Here is a 24910-nt window from a genome sequence, read left to right on the forward strand (position 1 = left end):
AGAACGGTGCACTTGAGAGGCAAGCTTATATACCCCACCCCCAAAAAGGGGCATCAGAAGGAAAAGAATGCGTGACTCACACCTCGGTTTTCTCCGGATCTGCTGTAAAGTTCAGAGTAAAGATGGGCCCACTTCACCCACAGTCAGCTCCTGCTGATGCCAGGGCTCATGGGTTTGTTTATTTATAAGTTTTATTTCCCTTCCTTCACAATAATTTCCCAGGACGGGTTACAACCGTATGCTATATATATATATATATATATATATATATATATATATATGAGCAGGTAAAACTGTTACAGCTATAAAACAAGTTAAGACCATTCCAAATGGAACAGGCCACAGTGAGAACAAGATGGGCCCATTGGCTTGGTACCAGGAGGCTCAGTATAAGTTCGAGAAAGGACTTATCCCCACGTAGCAAAGTAACTTAACTGTCGAAGGCCGGGATGGGGGGAGAAGACACCTTCAGCATATGGAATCTTCATGTAATCTCACTGTATACAAGTTGTACAAGTGACAATAAAGTATTTCAATTTCAATATGGCAAAAGCTATATGGCAGAGATACTAAATACACCTTGTGCGGAAGGGAGATCTACAACTTAGGGTGCACGAGAAATGGAAAAAGCAGGCATTGAAGTTACTTTTGCTCGCGCATTCCCTGCTTCTTGTAACATATGGACCAACCATTTCTTTCAACCATAGTTTTAGCTTCTGAGAAAACTGAGTAACTATATGCTTGCACATACCATTAGCGCTGTGGGTTAAACCACAGAGCCTAGGACTTCCCGATCAGAAGGTTGGCGGTTCGAATCCCCTCAATGGGGTGAGTTCCCGTTGTTCGGTCCCTGCTCCTGCCTACCTAGCAGTTTGAAAGCACGTCAAAGTGCAAGCAGATAAATAGGTATCGCTCCAGCGGGAAGGTAAATGGCGTTTCCGTGCGCTGCTCTGGTTCACCAGAAGCGGCTTAGTCATGCTGGCCACATGACCCGGAGTACACCGGCTCCCTCAGCCAGTAAAGCGAGATGAGCGCTGCAACCCCAGAGTCGGTCACGACTGGACCTAATGGTCAGGGGTCTCTTTACCTTTACCATTAAGAGGGCAACTCTTTTTAGCTGCTGATTTGCTGTAAATTCCAAACAAAAAAGACTGCTTCGCACACTACTCAAGATGCTAGCCCATGCTTCATCCATGTTTGCCAGTGGCTTCACGATGGGGAGCGGGGAATTCAGATTTCCTGTAATACACATTGTACTCAGGTTTGGTGCCAGGTGCTCACTTGACAGGAGGCCATAAGCAAGGAGAGGTCTCTGGTTGGTGTGCCCATTTCAGACATGTTTCCTAACAGGTTTGCTGCCTTCATGTTTTACATTGGCTGGGTTTAGGCGTAATGTTAAACTATAGTTTAGTTTTAATAGGAATGGACCTTGGGCTCATGAGCTCCCTCTCCCCTCCCTTTCCTTGTCGTGGTGCAAGAAAATGGGGAGCTTTTGCTTCCGTTTGCAACTAACTACCATTTGCCGTTACATCTGAAACAGACAAACCGTGGTTTGTCTTAACAGTGGTTTAGGAAACGAGCCAACTCTAAACCATAGCTTCCGACTCAGTTTTGCTTTGCTAGACCATAGTTAAGATTGACCATAAACAAAAGCAGGAACCCTGGCTAACTGAAGATTAGAGCAAAAGCTTGAACTACACTTAAGTATTGCGTCTGGACTAAATCATTTATGCTTCCATGAACCTCAATTGTATATGTTAAAATATAAAATACGCAGCTGCCAAAGAAGACTCTCGGGGAATGAAGAACCCTTGCCTTGAATATTGGCAAGATGGGACCTGGGCTCTTGTGAAATGGGAGGGCCCAGAAAACCAATTTCCCAGCGTCCTTAGCAAATGCAGCTTTCAGAAATTGAACTTGAACAACGGGCATCCCAGCACTCTGCTGTTACTTAGATCGTAGTGTGTTGGGTTTAATGGAAGGGTTGAGGAATTGAAAGAACCGTGCCTATTTCATATCCTTGGGACCTGTTTTGGCTCCAGGTTCTGGAGGGTCCTTGGGAAGGTAGCCTCTCTGGGCCAGAGCAAGAAAGGGGGGTAGGCAAAATAGCAAGCAAGTCGCAATGGGGGGGAGTGTCAGGTCCTGGGGGCTCTTGTCCTTTTGGGGCCGATGCCCCACCGTGCATTCTTTTGATGCTGACCTCTTTCTGAACTGACCTGAGCAATCTCCTGTAAAATCTTCTCCTCTGATGACTGTGTTACTGCTTTGGGAGGGGCACTGATAAGTCAGTCATTCTTCCCTGTGCATCTGAATTGTGAAACCCTGATTCTTCATACAGGTGTGGTCCCCAGCGCAGAGTTTATTTTTAAATTTCACTCCTTTTATCTGTGAGCAGTCCGAGTAGGTGATTCACTTTTGCAAATCCAAATATTGGTGTATTGCTCTATATTTTGAAAAAAAGGGCTTCAGTCCTCCTCTGATGGATTAGAGAGAACAAAGGTCCCTCTATCCATGTTTGCCTTTGAGCAAGTAGTGTCTTGAATGCAAGCTTTGAACGCAGGACTCTTCACTCTTCCTCAGTCTGAATATTAAAAAGCAAAGAAAAATCTGTAGCTATTCTGTTCCAATCCTGCACATTATTTTTTTTCAAATTTGGGAAGAAAGCTGTAAATTGCAGCAGACATTCAGTTAGGCTCAGTGACAGCGTCTTGTTGCACCTATCAGATGTTTTATGGCATAAGATTTCATGGACTGGAGTCCACTTCATCAGATTTATCTTGAACTAGACTCCAGTCCATGAAAACTTACACCATTAAAAAAAGAAAAAGAAATTGTCACAAGACTTCCTGTTATTTTTTGCTGCTACGGGCTAATGCGTCTAACCCTCTGGAAACTGATTAGGTTAGAAAGAGAACATGCTGATAGAGTTTCGAGTTCACAAAGACATCCTCAGAGCAAAGTTGTCTTTGTGCCCATTTATGTGTGTGTGCATTCATTCATTCAAAACATTAATATCTTCCTCTTCAGACAGAAAAGCTTACCAGCTCGTAAAAATGGCACAGTCCCTGTGCTCAAGCTTACAATCTTAAAAACAAAATATGTGAATAGGAAAAAAGTATGGGGAGGAAATAAAAGAAGCAGTCTTGGACATCAAATTGATGTTATGTGTATCTGTTACACACACACACACACACACACACACAAATGCATGCTGGTATCTCTAGTGGTATTTGGATCTCTCGTATCCTTTTTAGGAACAAGAACAAAAATGGAGCTAAATATGATGCTCAACAGGTAGAGAACAGTTCCCATGGCCCCTAGGGAAAACTGGGCTGCCCCTTCATCATGGAAACGCAGGATGCTAACAAAGCAGTTTTAAGAGTAGGAATACAGGAACACAGAAAGCTGTCTTACATCTAACCCAGTCTTGTCTACACAGATTACTGGGATCTCAGACTGGGTTCTTTACCAGCCCTGGAGTCCTAGAGCTCCTGAGCCTTGGCCCTTGCCAACCTTAGTAATATTAGTAAAAGACAGGTCTGAAGGCAAGCTTGCTATCTAAACGTACAGCTGTCTCTCGAAATTGTGATGGGATTTTGAAAGTCAGACATCTGTCAAATCTTGGCACCTGTTATAAGGCACACTGACAGTGCCCCGTGTTGATGCTGGCAACATTTGTTTCTGAACCAGAAGCGCAACTTGAGATGTAACAGTTTAGCCATACAGAGAAACCACAAATGTTCTCAGAAGCTAATTATGACTGTATTTATTTACAGTGCATCATTCAAACCATCTGCTCCCCTCGAAATGTGGTCAGATGTCAGAACTGGAGGTTCCATTTGCTTGAGTTATTAAGATTGTCAGACCCAGATAGACAGATAAATAGATAGATTGATAGATTACATTTCTACCCCGCTTTTTATTCAGATGAATCCCAAAGCAGCTCACAAACCAATAAATAACATTAGCGTAATAGAACATAATAGCACGTCACAAGTACCACTATATAAATCATAAAGAATAATTAGCAAATAATTGGTGAAACATTTAGCTAAATATGTTAAGATAACTTAATTGGAAAAGCTTGCAAATATTAAATAGCCTTAAGACTTAAATATGTAAGGATAGGATTTAAGATGTTTAAAGCTAATTTAGAAAGAATGAAGTGATCAAGTTAATTTTTTGAGAAACTCGATTTTGGAAAACTGTTAAAATGATATATAATGAAATTCAACCAAGGGGATTAGGGGAAGTCACTTAAGAATGTTACAAAGATTGGTTTAATTACAAATAGGATGTATGTATGTATGTATGTATGTATGTTTGTTTGTTTTAAATTTCTGGAAAATCAATTTAAAAAATTGGGGGGGGGGGAATCGGCGAAACAATTGCAATCTGCAAAACACTGTTAAAGAAGCAGCAACTAAAAAAATAAGCTAAGCATCACAATGAAAGCAAAAGTCCTGTCATGATTAACAGATCAATACAGCTTTTATAATCTATGAAACGGGTTAGACAAATTTGTGGAGGAACTGTGTTATCAATGGCTATTAGCCATGGAACTAAATGGATCTTCCCTGCTCTGGAGCAGTATACCTTTGAATAGCAGTTGCTGCGGGTGGAAAAAGGAGAATGGCAGGGGAAAGCTGTTATCTTTGACTGAGGGCGGGAGCGAGAGAAAACACAATGTGCAATAAGCTGGCGTAAAGCATGCCGGTGTAAATTAAGCCAGCAAAAAGTAACACCAGATCCAAAATCAGGTTCATTCACTAGGGCTGCTTCTGCTGCTCCTTTGCCTAAGTCTGGCAGAGGAAAAACAAGCCTGTAAAACAGTGTTCTGTACCAGGTTGCCAGCTCATGCAAGCAAGCTGAATGGGCTTAGGATCCAGCCCAATTCCCCTCTCTCTGGCACTGCCCCTGCCACACCCCTGGAACACCCTTTTTGAGACTTACACTGGCATCAGCCAGTATTGAGTCAGGATGTGTAGCAGAAGAAGAAGAAGAGTTTGGATTTGATATCCTGCTTTATCACTACCCAAAGGAGTCTCAAAGTGGCTAACATTCTCCTTTCCCTTCCTCCCCCACAACAAACACTCTGTGGGGCTGAGAGACTGCTTCATCTGAGATCTGCTTCATCCTACACTGCGTAACCCAGCAGATTGTGCCATAGGGAGCATTTTTAGATAAAATACCTTTAGAAAGACAGGCAACTGAGATGAAAGAAAATGAATTTGATGTGAATGAAATATATCAATTTGTGTTAATAATGGCTTAGAGGGCAATCCTATGAATGCTTACTCAGAATTTAAGACCCACCACATTCAATGAAACCTACTCCAAGGTAAACGTGTGCAGGATTGCAACCTCAGCCCTATGAAGTTTTCCTCTATCTGCACTGGCGTGTTTCCGTTCATCTCAACGGGGCTTGTATAGTAGAAATTCCTGGGGAACTGTGTTCAAACTCTTTTTTGAGTGCTAATATTGCAATATCAGCATTTTAGGTATGGCAAACATTTTCGAGGCATCAGAAATTTTGTTGTGGAGACAGTCACACGGCTGGGGGGGCAGGGAAGAGATCAGTTTTTGAAACCATGGTTAGAACTTACTTCGAAAACCATGCTGGACTTGTTTTGAAAGCCATGCAAAAGGGAACCTAGGCAGTATAGAAACCTGAGGGCTTTTGCAACTGTTGAAATCCAATTCCAGGTGTAAGCTTGTGTCCCATAAATGCTTTGAAGCTGTAAAAAAAAAAAAAAGTGCCTTGCTTTCTTTTGCAACTCCTTATATTCTCACTCAAGAGAAAGATGAAAAGAATGATTGGGTCATATCAGAAACAGTTAAGAAATAAGCCATGAGTTTTACCCACAGTCAAAATATACAGTGAAGACACAGCTGCTAATTCAGGCTTTGTTTATAGGCTTGCGTTACTCCAGAAGAACCTGGATGATTCTAAATGTTCTCCGCATCTTAACTGTGCAAAATTCTGGAACAGCTGGATGAATAGGGCTCTGCCACGGATGTTGACTGTGCAATGCTTTTTAAATTTATCTGCTATGGGGCTTGGGTTTTTTTGTGGCTTTTTTAAAAAAATGTACATCACCTTGTATGTGGAAGAAATAATACTAATAATACCAGCTCTAGAGCCTTTGGATTGGAACAGCTAGCGGCCAGTTGCCAATGTCCACTTTGGGGGGGGGAGCGGGGGGGGTGTCATGGTGGGGCAGCTGCAGGAATTCTTGCAAGACACAGATGATTTAGATCCATTCGAAATGTTGTTGTTGTTGTTGTTGTTATCAACCTCTGGGCGGCTTCCAGCATATATAAAAACATAGTAAAACATTACACATTAAAAGCTTCCATATACCACAGAGCCTCTTGGGCTTGGTGATCAGAAGGTTGGCAGTTCGAATCCCCGCGACGGAGTGAGCTCCCATTGCTCAGTCTGAGTTCCTGCCAAACTAGCAGTTCGAAAGCACGTCAATGTACAAGTAGATAAATAGGTACTGCTCCGGCGGGAAGGTAAACGGCGTTTCCGTACGCTGCTCTGGTTTGCCAGAAGCGGTTTAGTCATGCTGGCCACATGACCCGGAAGCTGTATGCCGGCTCCCTCGGCCAGTAAAGCAAGATAAGCGCCACAACCCCAGAGTCAGCCACGACTGGACCTAATGGTCAGGGATCCCTTTACCTTTACCTTTATCCTGTCTATCAAACTATCGCCTGTGGTCCTTCAGCTGTGATCGAATTTGAATGGCACTATTGCAACATTAAAATATATTGCATTGAAGGTTCTGGTTACATATACGGTCTGTGCATTAGTTGAAGAGGCGCAGATTTAGGACAGTTTGCTTCGTAATTCCCAGAAACTGGACTTCTCAGGCTCCCTTACTTTGCGCAGAAAATGCAGACTCCCTCCCTGGAAGAAAGCAGTATCCTGCAAATCTCTGCTCATCTGCATAATCTTTTGTCCTATGCAACCAATAATCCGCTTATCTGTGTTTTGCTGATAATGCACGCTTGTCCCTTAGAACATCTGCTTTGGAGGCAGTAACTGAGTTAGGAGCTCTCTGCAACCAAGTCCACAAGAGCTCTGCATATTCTCCTTGAGCAATTGTTGCAACATGCACCACAGTAAGATGAAACTGCTGCCTCTTCTCACTTCGCAAACTAGATAGAAGGATGAGCTCAGTGGTGCAATGTGTGTTTTCTATGTGGGCAGTCCCAGATCAAATCCCCAAGATCTTTGGCTAAAAGGATTCAGGTTGCATACTTGGGAAAGAGAATCACTACGCACCCAAATAGACAACACTGGCTAGATCGTGGCTGAGAAACCTTACAGCCTCCCTCTTGTTGTTGATTGATGGATTCAGATTAATGATATGCTGCCTTCCACACTGAGCTGAGCCAAAAGTGGCTTACAACAGATGTCCACTTCAACCTGGCCTGCTGCGGCCCTGAAAAAGGCAAACCCCGTGCTAGGGATCATCAGGAAAGGAACTGAAAATAAAACTGCCGATATCAGTATGCCGCTTTGCAAATCTAGGATGGGACCGCATTTAAACTATGGAACTCGCATAGCTAAGGCCAGATTCCAGCCAGATTGGCATTTTGGGGCTGTTGCTCAAAAGTCTACAACGCTGGCATCCTGGAAGCAAGTGGTGACCATTTTCTTTGACTATGTTGTGTTTTGGAGGGTGTTATCCCTTAGACCAGAGGTTTTCAACCAGTGTGCTGTGGTACCCTAGGCTAACTTGGATGATGGTCAGGGGTGCCGCAGGCAACACTGGCCTCTGTCCGTCTTTCCTTCCCTCCCTCCTCTGATGCCTTTTCCTGTCTCTGCCTCCCAAAGGCTTGCACAGCTGTTTGTTGCAGCAGCCCCAACTACAAACTCCCCAGGCGAATGTTGCCTCTGGGGCTGGCCAGGGGGTCCTGATTGCCAGGAGCCGAGGCGGTCTCAGAGTAATAATAATAATAATTTATTATTTGTACCCCGCCCATCTCTGGGCGGCTTCCAATAAAGATTAAAAATACATTAAAATGTCACACATTAAAAACTTCCCTGATGTCTTCTAAATGTCAGGTAGTTGTTTATCTCTTTGACATCTGATGGGAGTGTGTTCCACAGGGCAGGCACCACCACCAAGAAGGCCCTCTGCCTGGTTCCCTGTAACTTTGCTTCTCGCAGTGAGGGAACCACCAGAAGGCCCTCGGTGCTGGACCTCAGCGTTCGGGCAGAACGATGGGGGTGGAGAGTAAGCAAGCAAGCGGGCGAGGGAGCCCAGCCAGGCCAGTCTATCAACCCTTGCTGTTGGGAATGGACAGACAAGTCCCATGCCCCTGTGGGGCAGTGTGAGGAGGTAGCTCTTTGGGATGGGTTGGGGGGCAGCTAAGAGACATGGGGCAACATCTGCACGGAGGACTCCAAAGAAGACGAGCCTGGGGGAACACTCCACAAGGGAGGTTGTTTGAAAAGGACAGAGAGGCTGCCAGCTCTACAGGCAAGGGGTGACATAACGGCTCCTGAGCCGCATAGAGGAGTCACAGACAGAAAGTTGGTCAAGGGAGCCGGGCACCCTAAAAGGTTGAAAACCTCTGCCTTAGACAGACAAACATGCCATTTATTCTGCCTTCTTCCGGGTCCAAAAGGGCCGCGTGTTGGTGGCCATGCGTCAATTGGACTTGCCTAAAATAGTCACCACCTGTATTTATTTAAACTTGTCACCCTTTAGATGTTGTTGGGCATTAAATCCCATTCTGCCCTATCCAACATGGCCAATGGTGTTTTGGCGAGTGTTCTGTGTCTGGGGCTAGCTCAAGAATAGTTGGAAGGGCACAGATTCCCCATCCCTGATTCAGTACAATTTTATCTCGCCAAGGAACTCAGGGTAGCACACAGGGTTCCCCCCAGGTTACATTTATCCTCACAACAACCCTGTGGGGTAGGAAAGGCTGAGAGATAGTGACGCCCTAAGCCACCCAACAAGTTTCACCACCGGCAGGGGATTCTAAAAAAACAAAAAAATTACTTAATGGGAGTCAAATTTCTCCAGAATCTGGCATCTGCATTGAGTTGCACATTCTGCACTTTTTCTTCCTGGCAGATACACAGCCCCAAATCTTTCCTGCAACATGCTTGAGGATTGATTTTTTTATTTTATTTTTTACTTCCTTTCAACACCGTCTCTGTATATGGTCGGTTAGCCAGCATTTGTCTTGAGCCTCAGTTCTGCCCAGGAGATGATTGGCCACCATAAAGGACTGTAAGGAAATAAGAGAAATGGATTTTATTTGGCAGAGGAGAAGGAAGGATGTGTCTCCGAATGAAAGCGGTTGCGTAACACACATACACAGTGCAGTTCTGTTCTATAACTCTGGCCAAACTGCAGCGGGGAAGGAAAGTCGCTGTATTCTGTAGACCTGGTTCGTTTTATTACAAAAATTAAGCCCGAATGGCTGTGTGTGTGTGTGTGTGTGTGTGTAAACAACCCTAGTGCTGCAAGAAGTAAGTAATTCATCAGTGTGCGGTTTCTAGAAGCTTCCACCCCCTTAGCGTGGTACAGCTTTGCAAACAAGTCCATGGAAGTAGCTAGACAACTTTGTTTTTAATAGCCCACTTTCTTATACTTCTCATTTGTGCTACACTAAAAAGGAAAGAGGGTCTCAATTCTTCTTCAGTTTACAGAAGGTTTCTAGCTGTGTCGCTTGAGGAGCTCCTTAGCGTGCCACAGGCGAGCAGCCATTTAGAAACCCGGGTAGTATAAGTTATCATTAATATTACATCGCAAGATTTAAAGAGTGAGACATGTCCGTTGTGCTGGTAGGCACAAGCATCTTGTAATTGCATGTGCCAGCCATGACAATCCCAGAAGTCTCCAGTGCTTTTAGTACTAAATTATGGGAAGCTACTCAGATGGCAAAATTATCCTGGAAATTGTGGAAATGAGATGACACAGAGAACTAGGGCTGCTTCTGGGTGGTTTGAGAGCCAAAAGGAACTACCGTATTTTTCGCTCTATAAGACGCACCAGACGACAAGGCGCACCTAGTTTTTGGAGGAGGAAAACAAGAAAAAAAAATTCTGAATCTCAGAAGCCAGAACAGCAAGAGGGATCACTACGCAGTGAAAGCAGCAATCCCTCTTGCTGTTCTGGCTTCTGGGATAGCTGCACAGCCTGCATTCGCTCCATAAGACGCACACACATTTCCCCTTACTTTTTAGGAGGGAAAAAGTGGCTTATAGAGCAAGAAATACGGTAGTTGCAATGCCCACAAGATGTGGTTTTCATTTTATTTATGAAATTTATATACCTCCCGTCATCTGAAAATCACAAGGTGGTTTACAGCATGAAAAGACAAAATGAGAACACAAAATACATAATAACGCACACCTATAGCCCCACCACAAACATATTTAAAAGGCCTTAGATTGTTTCATCAGCCCAAGGCCTGGTTATAGAGGAATGGTCTTGTTGTCGCTGTTGGAAGTAAATTTAATAATTGCATTTTTTTGTACTTTATGCCATTTTTCTCTTGCTGTTGCACATCTCTTTGATTGCCTTGGGCTGTTAAGTGGCTTATGAACTGGTAATAATAATGTTTCAGTAGAAAAGGCCCTCCTCCAGGTTGTCGCAAGGTAGACCTCCACAGGGGGTGGCGCAGTCCAAAGATCTGAATGTCACGATGGCAGCCATGTCTGTAACTGAGTGGTCTTCCACCCTCTCGTTTATGTTGCAGTCGGTGTCCAGTCAGATGGGGAAAAGAGCTCGCCGCTTGAACAGGTTGATGAGGACCTTGCAGTGACGCAAAGTCAGATGAACTTTGTGTGCCCCATCACACAGGTAGGCAACACACCCTCATACCTGATGGGGAACATTCATGGTGGCTTCATTAGTTACCACTTCACCTCTGCTCACGACATCAATTTTTTGTTGTAGATGGATGTGTCAGTTGCCTATGGTTAAATGCTTTGGGCAAAGCCTGGACTGTCACACCAGAGCAGGGTTTCCCAAACTTAGGTCTCCAGCTGTTTTTGGACTACAATTCCCATCATCCCTGATCCCTGCTAGTTGGGACAATGGGAGTTGTAGTCCAAAAATAGCTGGAGACCCTAGTTTGGGAAGCCCTAGAAGAGGGAAGTAACTGTCCCAGTACTGATTAGAATGTAAATGTGTTAATGCTAATTTGCCCCTTTCTCCTATTTCCTTCTCTCATCTTCCCCTCCTTGTCTTCTGCTGTTGACTTTGACTCTGCAGTCTCTGTCTTCCTCCTGTTCTATTCATCTGCCTGGCCTTAAGCTTCTGAGGGTAGCAGCTTGTGTTATCCATAGCAGTCAAGGCATTAATGCAGAACCACAGGACTCCCCTCACTACGCCAGCATCACTGATGCTCACCTGAACCAGGCTGGGCTGTGGCAAGGTGGCGGCATGGCTGGGGCTTTGTGGGCATATTGGTGGAGTCAATCCAGCACTCTTGCTAGGGCGTTCATGCAGCCTGGACATCACCACCCTGCCTCGTGCCCTCTGGCTGAGCTGCAGCAACACCGAGGTCAGGAGGGAGGTGCTACTGCATTGAACACACACAAACACAGTACAGTAGACACACACACACACACACATACACACACACACACACAGAGCAATAGACCAGGCATAGGCAAACTCGGCCCTCCAGATGTTTTGGGACTACATTTCCCATGATCCCTAGCTAACAGGACCAGTGGTCAGGGATGATGGGAGTTGTAGTCCCAAAACATCTGGAGGGCCGAGTTTGCCTGTGCCTTATTTTTCCTATATTTACTTTTTAAGTTATGTTGGCTATTTTTACTTTTACTCTTGGTTTTTTCCTCTTTCAGCAAGCTTTCCAAGTGGAGCTTTTGTTCCTAGTGGGTATCTTTATAGGGCTTGAGATGTTTCAAATGAAATAAATGTATCAAAAAATAGGACAAGACTATTAAATGGTACTCAGCAGATATCTTCCATGGCAATGGAGCTCAATTAAGAACATGGCTAACCACATCAAGATCTTTGTTAAGCACAGGTGGATTAATTATTTCAGGTAGAAATGAAGAACCCTGTCAAGAATAAAGTCTGTGGGCACTTCTATGAAGAAGAAGCCATCCTGGACCTGATCCGACGCAAGGAACACCGTGGCAAGAATGCCTGGTAAGCAACCATGACCAAAGGGGAAGGGAATTTTGCTAAGCTCTAAAACAAAAAAAAAATTAGGTTCTTTTAATAAATAAGTAAAGGAGGTTGCTTCTTCACCCTGAGAGAAAAAGTCAGAGCAAGTTATCCCTAGAATTAGTAGTAGTAGTAGTAGTAGTAGTTATTTTTTGTACCCCAGCCACTTTTGGTGGCTTCCAACAGAATACACCAAAAAAAACCACAGTCCACATTTCTGTACACTTGGAGGCAATTCACGCAATCATGGCAGTGCTTTCTGTGAAAACTGGGGCCTCTGTTGCTGCCTCTTGGATTTTGCCAACCCTTCCTTACTTCCAGGGTAAAACGCAATGCTGAAACATTTTAAAAGCAATTTGCAATCAGGAGAATGAGGGTGGCTTCAGAGCTGCTGCAAATTATGCTCATTCACATCAATTCATTTTGCATGCTGTGTCCGGAGTTTTCGGGCTTGCGTTGGGGTGGGCGAGCGCTTCTTTTTCCATGTCGGTTTCATGCGTCCACTCATAATGCCGTCCTGTCCCATTTGTGTGTTAGCCGCCCTGCCTCTCTGGCTGGTGCGCACAAGAAGGAGGAACAGGGCAGCTTTCCCACGTGAGGAGTTCCTCTTTGGTGCCTGTAGAGGATATTCGCTTTGGGGACGGTCTCCTTGTCAGGCGAAGGCACAGCGGGACTTTGCTAGTCAGGTGCTGCTGCCCACCTGAGAGGTGCTGGAGCGCAGCTCCGGTGCGCTCCAGCTTAAAAAAAGCCCTGCTTTCCAGCTTGCAAAAACTTTAAAAGAGGTGTGGTGCCTGGAGAAGGTCCTGAGAGCTTGGACAGAGTGTCCTGAGGGCCATTCTAGTCTACTCTTCATTAAACTATTCCTAGAGAGGTGGGACGCAGGTGGCGCTGTGGGTTAAACCACAGAGCCTAGGACTTGCCGATCAGAAGGTCGGTGGTTCGAATCCCCGTGATGGGGTGAGCTCCCGTTGCTCGGTCCCTGCTCCTGCCAACCTAGCAGTTCGAAAGCACGTCAAAGTGCAAGTAGATAAATAGGTACCGCTCCGGTGGGAAGGTAAACTGTGTTTCTGTGCGCTGCTCTGGTTCGCCAGAAGCGGCTTAGTCATGCTGGCCACATGACCCGGAAGCTGCACGCCGGCTCCCTTGGCCAATAAAGCGAGATGAGTGCCGCAGCCCCAGAGTTGGTCATGACTGGACCTAATGGTCAGGGGTCCCTTTACCTTTACCTAGAGAGGTGTACTTTGTTGGCCGGAGAGTCGATGCCACATCCATAAGTTTTCTAGATGATGCACAGCAGACAGGCGTTGTGTATCGTAGAAAAACCAGCATTTCTGCAGCACATGACAATGTTCAGGAAGTGCCAGGAGGAAGTAGGGGGATTATTTGAAGTATCAGCATGAGCAAAACAAAACAAGAGGATCAGCTCCAGGGGCATCATGCCCTTGATCTGACTGCATTTTTAAATCCCAAGTTTTGGGTGCCCTCACCTCGAAAGCAGCCGACAGGGCAGTCCTACAGATGCCTTCTCAGAAGTAAGTCACATTGATGAGCCTTCCTCCCGTGTAAATGGGTTAAAGGAAGGGAGTAGTTGAGCAGAATATTGTCCCATTCCGCCCTACACCTGTCCACCCGTGGCAGGTGATGCAAAGTGTAATTTATATCTCAAGGTGTAATTAACACCTAGTGCAATATTAAAGTGAGGATGCAAATGTAATATCTGCACTGCACAGTTATGAGGTGCTGTGTTCTGACTTGTTTTCTGGAACGGGCGGAAATGTCCAAGCTCTTCTTTTTGGCAGCTTCTGAAGTAGTTCCACCACCTCTTTAAACACAATTTCTGGCCGCGCACATCTATTACATGTATTCTTCATACATTTCGAGTGTTCCCTTGGGTGTTTCCCTTGTAAGCAGAAAGCTGGCACATCAGGCAGAAATGTTGTAGCCCAACGTACTTTGTTATGCAAGAATTCTTCATGCAGGGCATTGAAAAATGGTGGCTTAGATCCTGTGATCCAAAGATGTTCACAGAAAGGGATTTTCTGCTACCTGCGTTTCACTCAAAGCAAGGCAAGGTACCTCTGCTCAAGTTTGGGCGCCCCTACCTCCCACCAGTAGCCCCACACACCATCCCAAACTCACAGACCCAGAGTATCTCCTGATCCTCCAGAGAGGGTATTTTAAGGATTGGAGGTGGGGGACTGAGCATTTTTCGTCTTATGGATCTCAGGATCAAAGTCAGTATCTCTGACCTGCTCTGTTTTATCACTCCAAAACTCTACAACCTCATTCTGTTGCGTGGTATGGATCGGTTTGAGACACTGTGATGGGACTATGGCCCTGTTCTCTATGTGGGGCTGCCCATAGAGATGGTCCAGAGGCTTCATCTCGCACAAAGCACAACCATCAAGTTGCTGGGTGGTGGAGCTAGATGTCATCATGCCATGGCACTCCTAAAAGTAACTTGTTGGCTGAGTTCAATATAAGATGCTCACTTCTGTGTATGAAGCCCTGATGAGGAGCAAGATATCTGAAGGAACACCTCTCCCATTAGTTGCCACACATCCTGCCTGTTAAGACCATCAATGGAGGCCCTCCTCCCGCGCTTGTTTCTGAAAGTAACCAGGATGGCAGGCACAAGGGAGGAGACCTTCTCGGTGGTAGCCCCCATGCCTCTGGAATTTATTTGCTTATCAGTTGTATTCTACCTTTCCCGCAAGGAGCTCAGGGTTTTTCTGCCTCCCCAGCTCAACACCATAAGAACCCTGTAAGGTACGTTAGGCGGAAAGTCTGTGACTGGCCCAGGGCCACCCAGTGAGCTTCGTGGCTGAATGGGGATTTGAACCCTCGTCTCCCAGGGCTTAGTCCAGTGCTCTAACCACTGCACCACATTGGCTGACATTGCGAGAAGGGCTTCATTGAACCTCACCAGTGCAGGGATTCGTGGAAGTTAAACAAACAAACAAACAAACAAACCCTATTGTCATTGGCCTTTGCTTGAGATGTTTTGCCTTTTAGCATGAACCAGTTATTTGAGTTGTTTTGATTCGGGGCTGCCTGAGTTTATTTAATTTTATCTGGCTTTTTATTATTAAGGGTGCTTGTCTTTTTCTTTTAAAAAAAATGCAACTGTATTGTACTTTTACATTTTAAGCCACCTTAAAAGTACAATTGGCCTTATGGGCATCCATAAATAAATAAGAACAAAATCCCACTTCCACAAATCCCTCCCTCCTTCCTTAAATGACCCCACCCTAGCTTCTTCCTCCTCCGAACGGCTGAGAATAATCTCTGTGCTCAAGTAACATCGGCATTCCTGTGTCGCGCAGATTTGCTTTTTGACTTGAGGCTTCCTAGGCGCTTCACCAGAATTAATTAATCCTGGCAAAAACATGTGCCAAATAGATCATAATTGCCCTAACCACTTTGTAGACTGGAAGAAACAAACCCCAAACGGTGAGACTCCGCGGTTCGCCCAAGGCAAAGGCAACTAGCGAGGAGACACAGCGCAGAAGTAATGACTGCTGACTCTCGGCTCCAAATGCTGAGTCTGGGGCAAAGTGCCTTCTTCCCAGGCAGAATGGGTCCATTGGGTGATGAGTAGGACCTCAAAAATAAAAATAAAAAGTGATTTGGATTGGGGTTCCCCAGTCGGTAGAGTTTGGGGCCTCAAACAATTTGGGTTGCAACACACACAGTAACAATGGTTGTCAAGTTGTTGTGCCTTGTAGTCTTTGACAACTGTTTCCAGTACATATTGAGCAACTTTTTGTATGGGTGGCCGTTGTAAGACACGGGGGGGATGTCCAACTCCTGACTGTGGGAAGAGGTTCATGTGTGAAATGTACAACCCGCAACCCCCCCCAAAAAAAAACAACCCTTGAAGGCCACATTTGCACCATCCAAATAAAGCGCTATTAAATGACTTCAGACACTTTGTGGCTTCCCACAAAGAATTCTTGGGGAGCATTGTTAGTTCAGGCTAGTGAGAGTTGTTAAGAAAGGCCTATTTCCCTCACAGAACTTCGATTTCCTGAGTTCCCTGGTTAGTGGGATGGGTGCATAACTTCCAACATTTCTCCAAGGAAAATGGGGACGTGCTATTCCATTATTATTATTATTATTATTATTATTATTATTACTACCCCACCCACCTGACTGGGTTGCCCCAGCCACTCTGGGCAGCTTCCAACATATATAAAAACAGAAATAAACATTTTTTTTAAAAAAAAACAACCTTCCCTATACAAGGCTGCCTTGAGATGTCTCCTAAAGGTTGTATAGTTACGAATCTCCTTAGCTCGGGGGGGGGGGGTCGCATAACTCCATACCTTCCAACAATTCTCCAATGAAAATAGCAACGCCCTAAGGAAAAGCGGGACATTCAGGGGGTCAAATCAGAAACGGTGACGGCTTCTCTAAATCAGGGATGTCCCTGGAAAATACGGACACTTGGAGGGTCTGTGGTTGGAAGATTCAGGACAGACAGAAGAAAGATGGCCACAGTGACTATGTGCTGTCTTCACTGTCCGGAGGAGTGCTATTGAGCTCAGATGCTTCTCTGTGGGTTTCACATGATTATCTGACCAGCCACTGTGGGAAGAGGATATTGGACTAGATGTGCCATTGACGTGACCTCGCAGGCTTTTCTTATGTTCTTGTGAAACACCCCATACAGCTTCTCCTTTGCAATAAATTACAGTGGTACCTCGGGTTACAGACCAGGTTACAGACTCCGCTAACCCAGAAATAGTACCTCAGGTTAAGAACTTTGCTTCAGGATGAGAACAGAAATCGCGTGGCAGCTGGAGGCCCCATTAGCTAAAGTGGTACCTCAGGTTAAGAACAGTTTCAGGTTAAGGACGGACCTCCAGAATGAATTAAGTTCCTAACCCGAGGTACCACTGTGCTGTTGTTGTTGTTATTGTTGTTGTTGTTGTTAAAATCCCTTTATCAGTTTATATTCACGAAGAACCTCAAAGCTATATGCAAAAATAAAAACCACGATGCAGTACATTGATATTCATATACATACTTATTTAAAATACCTTTATGCTGTTACAAAATCAACAGCGACTAGGCCAGGAATTGCCTTCTGGGAAGGCCTGTTGGGATAAGAACGTCTTCACGAGGCACCCAAATCCCAAATGACACTCTGAGCATCATTTCAGGTTAGGCATGATGGGTCAGGTACTTTTCTTTGTGTTTTCCACAAAACGAAAGGCTTGCTCCTATGTCGAAGTAAGCCCCCACAACTCTCACTTACCCCCTTCCACAGTGTCTATTTTGCAAAAGCAGTTTTCCCTCTAGTTTCAATATAGTTCTGAGCCTTTTGCATATTCATAAAACAAATACTCTTGAGCCCACAGGTAGAGAGCACCCTGTTAACTTTGCATAATTCTACTTCAAAATTTGGATTTTTTTTCTTTTCTTAAAAGCAACTGGTGAAGAATAATAAGGGGAAGGAAATTCTGTGCCTTGCACCAAACTCCATGCTTGAATGGTGTTTGCATGGACCGAAAAAACATATTGTTGGTGTCAAGTGCCAGAGTTTGAGGTTTTGGTGAGAATTGATTATTTCCCATGACATTTGCTTCGCTGCAGTTTCTCAGTGCGGCCCAAGGCAAACTGCTTCTCTTATCTGTCCGCCCTGTCTCTTCAGATTCATCAGCAGGGTGAGAATATAGAAGTTGCCGTTTGTAAAGTTCTTTGAAGGCCTAAAACAATATGCAGAGATTACAGTCTGCAATGCTATTACCTATTATTACTACCACGGGCAAATTGTGTTCCACTTAAGACTGATCTACAAGCAGAAATGTTCATATATCTCAGCGCATTCACCCTCCCCGGGGGCATCTATTCCCACCTGCTCAGGATAATTGCATTCCTCATCATGTGTCTCCCCAAAACATATTACTGCTACCCAGCAAGGAAGGAGATCAACATCGCATTGCACCTTGCTGATCTGGCTGATCTCAGAAAAATAAGAGTCCTAAAAGAACCTAGGAAAGGCAACACATTTTAACACGTTTTCAAATTGCACTACAAAAAGTCGGCATAGCAGAGGAGGAAAACTAGGCAAAACAGAAGGCTGTCAGAATAAAAACAGCTTATTATTCGCCGTTATCAAATCGTTCTTCTCTTCTGTGTTGATTGTAGACATTGAAAAATTCCAGTACAGTGGTACCTCGGGTTAAGAACTTAATTCGTTCTGGAGGTCTGTTCTTAACCTGAAACTGTTCTTAACCTGAGGTACCACTTTAGCTAATGGGGCCTCCCGCTGCTGCCACACGATTTCTGTTCTCATCCTGAAGCAAAGTTCTTAACCTGAGGTACTATTTCTGGGTTAGCGGAGTCTGTAACCTGAAGCGTCTGTAACCTGAGGTACCACTGTAATCCTGAACCACAATTCAGTACACTGGATCTGCTACATAGAGGTAGCATGTCAGTTTCAGAGACTTTATGATTTGAAAATGGTGTTTTGCTATTGGGGTGAATGCTGTGGGAATGTGGACAGAAACAGTCTTCTTCCCTATGTACAGTGGTACCTCGGGTTACATACGCTTCAGGTTACACACTCCGCTAACCCAGAAATAGTGCTTCAGGTTAAGAACTTTGCTTCAGGATAAGAACAGAAATTGGACTCCGGCGGCGCGGCAGCAGTGGGAGGCCCCATTAGCTAAAGTGGTGCTTCAGGTTAAGAACAATTTCAGGTTAAGTACGGACCTCCGGAACGAATTAAGTACTTAACCTGAGGTACCACTGTATTTAAGGGACGCGGGTGGCGCTGTGGGTAAAAGCCTCAGCGCCTAGGGCTTGCCGATCGGAAGGTCGGCGGTTCGAATCCCCGCGGTGGGGTGCGCTCCCGCTGCTCGGTCCCAGCGCCGGCCAACCTAGCAGTTCGAAAGCACCCCCGGGTGCAAGTAGATAAATAGGGACCGCTTACTGGCGGGAAGGTAAACGGCGTTTCCGTGTGCTGCGCTGGCTCGCCAGATGCAGCTTTGTCACGCTGGCCACGTGACCTGGAAGTGTCTCCGGACAGCGCTGGCCCCCGGCCTCTTGAGTGAGATGGGCGCACCAACCCCAGAGTCTGTCAAGACTGGCCCATACGGGCAGGGGTACCTTTACCTTTACCTTTACCACTGTATTTGATTGCCCATTCCTTGTAGGTAGCCAGTGGAAACCACTGCTGGACCTGAAGGTAAACCAAAGTGAGAAATTCCGTTCTGCTGATTTTACTGGGGTCACTTTCTCTCCCTGTCTTTTTACAGCTGCCCCAAGGTTGGCTGCAGTAACCTCACGGTCAGGAGATCAGACCTGGTGCCGGATGAAGCCGTTAAGAGAGCAATCGACAGTCAGAGTAAACAGAGCCGGTCAACACAGTAGAAGTCAGCTGGCACTCCCAGCGGCTGTTACGACAAAGAAAATGTGATGTTAGAAGAGGTCGCCTGAGATAAGTTGCTGATTGCCAGGTGGTTGTGTAACCGGTTGTTATTTCAAGTATTCCAATTGCAGGCAAAGTTGAAGGTCTGACCTGTCGCCGAAAGCATTTTCCTTGCTCCTTCGAGAGTGCCAGGCGTAAAACGCTGCCACTCAACCTGTTTTTTAATTCCTTTTTAAAAATGTCACCCAGCAGTTGACGTCTTGCGTTCTGTAAATAAAAACGTATTTTTCTCATTGCCAGAGTCTGCTAAGTAAAAGAGTTCACGTTGCAAAGCACCCCGTAAATCTTTTTAAGGAAAGGCCTACGCTTGGCTCACGCTGCAGTTCCATAACAGGCTGGTCTGAAGGCATGCAAGGCCAACTCTGTGTCAAAGCTAAGCAGGCCTGAGTCTGATCAGAGCCTGGATGGGAGACCACCTGGGAACCACACTTGGGCTCTGTGAGGGAAGAAAGACAGGATGTAAATGTGGAGAAATTAATACAGGCCTCCCCTTACTTACAATTGATTCACATGCAACTGTATATATGTGTAACCAGTGGTGTAGCATTGCCCCGGGGGCAGAATTGTTAGGGGCACAAAATTTCAACACCCGGTTCTGCCTCAATACAGCCCCGTTGAAAACAGCTTCTCCACGTGACCTGGAAAGTGACCTCTTCAGACAATGGAACAACTCTTGTTTTCCTATCTCTATGGCTGTGATCTCCTGGGTGGCATGGACACAATTAGGCAGTTGAATACACATGCGTACTCCATCCATTTTCCTCCCTCCCCACCCCCACTGCATGGCTGGCAACCCGCGCTACACCACTGTGCAGTGCCTGGAAATAAATAGATTCAAACCAGGAAATAGTGGAAGAGAGCTGGAGAGTCTTTGTGGCTCCCTGGAGCCCAAAGAGGACTTCAAGGAGGGCAGAGGAAGCCCCAAAGAAACCCGAAGCACAGCTTTGTTTAGGTTGTTCAGCTTCCCCGCCTAACAGCTGGTGTGTGGGGTAGCACAGCAGCAGCCGCTTTCCAGCTCATCCTCCAGCCGGCCCCAAAGCTTCAGCTCCATATATTTTGGTCTGGATTGGAGAGAGCTCTGGAGAACAGGAAAAAAGTTGGTGTTCAGAGGTTTTATAGAGGGTTCTCCCTACTTAAACACAATTTTCGATTCTGTGCATGGGTACCCAAAACGTAACCCCCACATTATGGGGAGACGCCGGTAAATAAATAAGTGTTACAAAGGCACATCAAGGCCAGGTACAATGACCACTGACTGGGGCAGTTCTGGGCAGGAATGAGTCCTGCGACTATTTGGTCTGGGTGAGTCAAAGGAGGGGGCCACGCCATCTCATCTGTTACAGCCAAGTAGTGTGGCAGCTGCTGGAGGCAATCGTTCTTGCAGTGGTCATCCGAGCAACACCTCTTGGAAAAATCCTCATTGCAAGCACGTCATTATTTCAGCTTCTCCGGAGCGTGACGATTCCAGGAGTGGGGAGGGCTGCTGGAAGAATGCTGGCAATAATTTAAAGTGCAGCATTTCACGGGAAAGAGCACATGGGCCATTGCATCAATCGCCCCGCACAGCGGGTGGAAACTGTTGCCACATACTTGATGTTGTTTTTACCTTTCCTTCATCCCTCGCTCGGATTAAGCAACACCTGATGAAGCCATGAAACCCAGAGGGCAAGACCCTTGTAAACAGGAGGCAAAGAGCATTCAGGCAGGAGAGACCTTGCCTCTGGCTTAAAGACACGCTCTGCTCTCCTGCAGGTGTGCACAATTGCTGGCACGCCAAACCAAGCCACGCTGCCCACCGCTATGCTGGCTATGCCTTGAAACTGCCATAAGAGAGGGGCTGCCAGGCAGCTGGTGGAAGACCGTCCAAGACAGGTGGGCTCTTGGTTTAGGAAGCTGAGCAGATTTGCTCGACAAGCTGACATTTCCCCCAGTTTTATTTTCAATGGAAGAAGCTGCTTTGATTGGCGTTTGTCCATACGCTTTCCCTCTGATTCCAAGCCAAGGAACCGGGAAACAAATGTTTTCTTGCCTTGCAGTCTACACACACTCGTTCTGGCTTTCGACGTTCCGTTGTTGTTGTTTTTCTCCCTCCGCAGAGCCATAATTCTGCGTGAAACGTTAGGAAACAGATGCCAGTCAGCAGGCAGCACTGGGCTAGGCAAACCAATAGCATGAAGCCATTTCCTGTGTCTAGATGTTCCTTTGGGATGTCTCATCCATTCTGCACTGACCAAGCATCTTTCCTTTGTATAAGAAGCTGGTAGAATAGGCTGGGATGGTGCTAGTGGTCAACGTGTTGGTAGGGACACCAAGCCTTTGGCCCTTATCCATGTCAGTGTTTGCTTACATTCATCCCTTCTGTGTCTCTTTCTTTTACCTCTGAGAAAGCTTATTCTGGAATAAGGTGCCACACGACTCTTGGCTGCTACTGCTACAGTGGACCTAACAGTGTTAACACCTCTCCTTGTGACACTTGTCATTCAGTTCTTTCCTTCTGTTGTCTCACCCACTACTGCCATTCTAAATATGTGGCTGTATTCTGCAACATGTTGTTAACACGCCACTAGGATGTTAACAGTGGACCCTCCACACTTCAACCTGATTTATTAGTTGTTCCCAATGTTTCTACATTATTGCCTGCTGCAGAAGCACTCTTGTGATGTAGCGCAGCAAAAACAGGACACCCCCCCAAAAAAAAATCACCCTAGGTATTTATGGTATTTAAAGTTGCAGGATATCAGCCTAGATAGCTCAGTTGGTTAGAGCGTGGTGCTGATAACTCCAGTGTTGCAGGTTCAATCCCCGTATGGGACAGAGCCTCTCCTCCTTACAGAGGGGAGGAGTTGTGAGCAGGAACCTAGCTGGCCTGGCTGCCGTGCCACGCCCCCAGGTAGCCAACCAATCAGGTGGAGTCTTGGGGACGGGGTTTTGCCACTCCTATGAGGCTGCGGCAGCACTTCCCTTTCATTCCACTGCTGGTTTTCGTCGGATCACCCACCCACCCTCCCTTTAGTTCATTGCTTGGTTCTTGACATTGCTATGGACCCGTGGTTGGTTGCCTTGGTTGTCCAAGGGGCCTGGCAGGAATTTTTATCCAACTGGCAAATTGGCACCGGCCACTTGGTTTTCCGCCTACCTGGTAGCAAATCGTCACAACTTTTAGGTATTGGCGGTTAAGCATTGGAATATGTTTGTGTGTTGGAGGGCAGGGTGTGGCCATCGCCTACCCCTCCACTTTATGGGTATTCCAGTAAAGGAACCAGGCAGTCATGGATCCTGTCCGATGCCCTTGCTGGTGGCTAGGGCCATGGCACGACCCCCGGTGACATCAGGGGAAGCTTTCAGTTAGAATCATAGAATAGAATCGTAGAATCATAGAGTTGGAAGAGACCACAAGGGCCATCTAGTCCAACCCCCTGCCAAGCAGGAAACACCATCAGAGCACTCCTGAGATATGGTTGTCAAGCCTCTGCTTAAAGACCTCCAAAGAAGGAGACTCCACCACACTCCTTGGCAGCAAATTCCACTGTCAAACAGCTCTTACTGTCAGGAAGTTCTTCCTAATGTTTAGGTGGAATCTTCTTTCTTGTAGTTTGGAGCCATTGCTCCGTGTCCGCTTCTCTGGAGCAGCAGAAAACAACCTTTCTCCCTCCTCTATGTGACATCCTTTTATATATTTGAACATGGCTATCATATCACCCCTTAACCTCCTCTTCTCCAGGCTAAACATGCCCAGCTCCCTTAGCCGTTCCTCATAAGGCATCGTTTCCAGGCCTTTGACCATTTTGGTTGCCCTCCTCTGGAGTTGTATTTGCATGAACAGGCTCCCCCCACTGGTGGTTAACCCTTGATAGACTCACCCCTCCCTGAGGGGGTGGAGTCACGCTCTGTTGTTTTATCCAATGCCTAAGCCAGTACCTCTCACATGCTGTAATCAGTTGTGGCCTTTTTTAGCCCGTTAACCTAATATACTGTGTCCATGTGTCTGTCTTATACCCAAGCGGGTGGCGGGTCCTTGAATCACAACTGCATATCCCTGCATTGCAAGGGGTTGAACTAGATAATCCTCAGGATCCCTTCCAGCTCTGCAATTCTGTGATCCAGCAGGAAGCTGTGTTCTTATGGACAAATTCATGGCTATGTTCTACCTTCACTGCTGCTGGAATCTGCAGGTGAGCAGCGCGCTGTTGCATTCATGTCCAGCTTGCAGGCTCCCCACGGAGATCAGGTTGGCCACCGTGATGCTGGACTAGACAATTCACTGGTCTCATCCAGCATATTTGTCTTTCCCCCCCCCCCCAATTTTTTAAAATTCATTTTATAACACAAATAACACAAACAGAAAAACAACAATACAAACAAATTCTTGTCATATCCTTATTTTTTCTAAACATTGTTAAGTGGGCTTCCCCTAGTCCCATCTATCTGATTTTCATTTTACTTCATCTTTAGCAGTTTCCATATATTTACTGTATTTTTGGTTTCTATGGAAGCCGCCCAGAGTGGCTGGGGAGGCCCAGCCAGATGAGCGGGGTATAAATAATAAATAATAAATTATTATTATTATTATTATTATTATTATTATATCATAGTTTCTTACCATCTTTTTTTTTAAATCACACTTAAAATAATTTTATCACTTACAAATAATACTATTTTAAAATACACTATCTTCTACTTCTAACCCTACAGCCTATATCCACTTCCAAAGCTATTCTAAGATTTCAGTATTAACATATTTTTTCAAATATTCCTTAAACTTCTTCCAGTCTTCTTCCACCATCTCTTCTCTCTCGTCTCGGAGTCTCCTGGTCAGTTCGGCAAGTTCCGTATAATCCATCTTCATCTGCCATTCTTCGATAGCTGGTAAATCTTGCTTCTTCCAGCAGATTTGTCTTATGTGTTACATTCAAGACATACACAAGTTTGGGTGAGGAAGCGCCATGTCCACCCCAAAACATTTGCAGGCACAAACTGGAAAAGCAGGATTGTGTATAACCACCCCAATAAACATCATGAGCACAAATCATGAATGCACAATGATACCAGAAAATTTGTGCTTAGAGGAGACCCTTTGAAATTAACGGACCTAATGTCCATTGTTTTCTCCGAGTATGGCTAATGCTGGTTGCAATCCTAAGCTCCTCACTTCATGTGCATACAACATGGTGTATAAATATTGAATAAAAACAGTATGGGAGAGGTTCTGAAATTGGCGTCATTCCAAGGCATCTGAAAGGGTCATTGGAAGACTCCCATGCCTGACAATACAATACAACCTTTCCTGTTTTTT

At 45.6% G+C, this 24910-nt stretch overlaps 1 protein-coding gene across 2 annotated transcripts in view; it reads left to right on the plus strand.

Annotated features, from left to right (window-relative positions):
- The window catches only part of NSMCE2 (NSE2 (MMS21) homolog, SMC5-SMC6 complex SUMO ligase), a 209935-nt gene extending 190083 nt beyond the window's left edge, over positions 1–19852 (plus strand). For both annotated transcript variants that reach the window (XM_079984528.1, XM_079984529.1), the window contains exons 5-7: positions 10732–10835; positions 12052–12158; positions 19445–19852. In XM_079984528.1, the coding sequence (XP_079840654.1) occupies positions 10732–10835; positions 12052–12158; positions 19445–19559 (326 nt within the window). In that variant the 3' untranslated portion in view covers positions 19560–19852. The remainder of the gene's footprint in view (positions 1–10731; positions 10836–12051; positions 12159–19444) is intronic.
- Positions 19853–24910: the final 5058 nt, after the last annotated feature.

The sequence above is a fragment of the Podarcis cretensis genome, assembly GCF_951804945.1.
Source record: "Podarcis cretensis genome assembly, chromosome: 7".
In the NCBI taxonomy this organism is placed as follows: domain Eukaryota; kingdom Metazoa; phylum Chordata; class Lepidosauria; order Squamata; family Lacertidae; genus Podarcis; species Podarcis cretensis.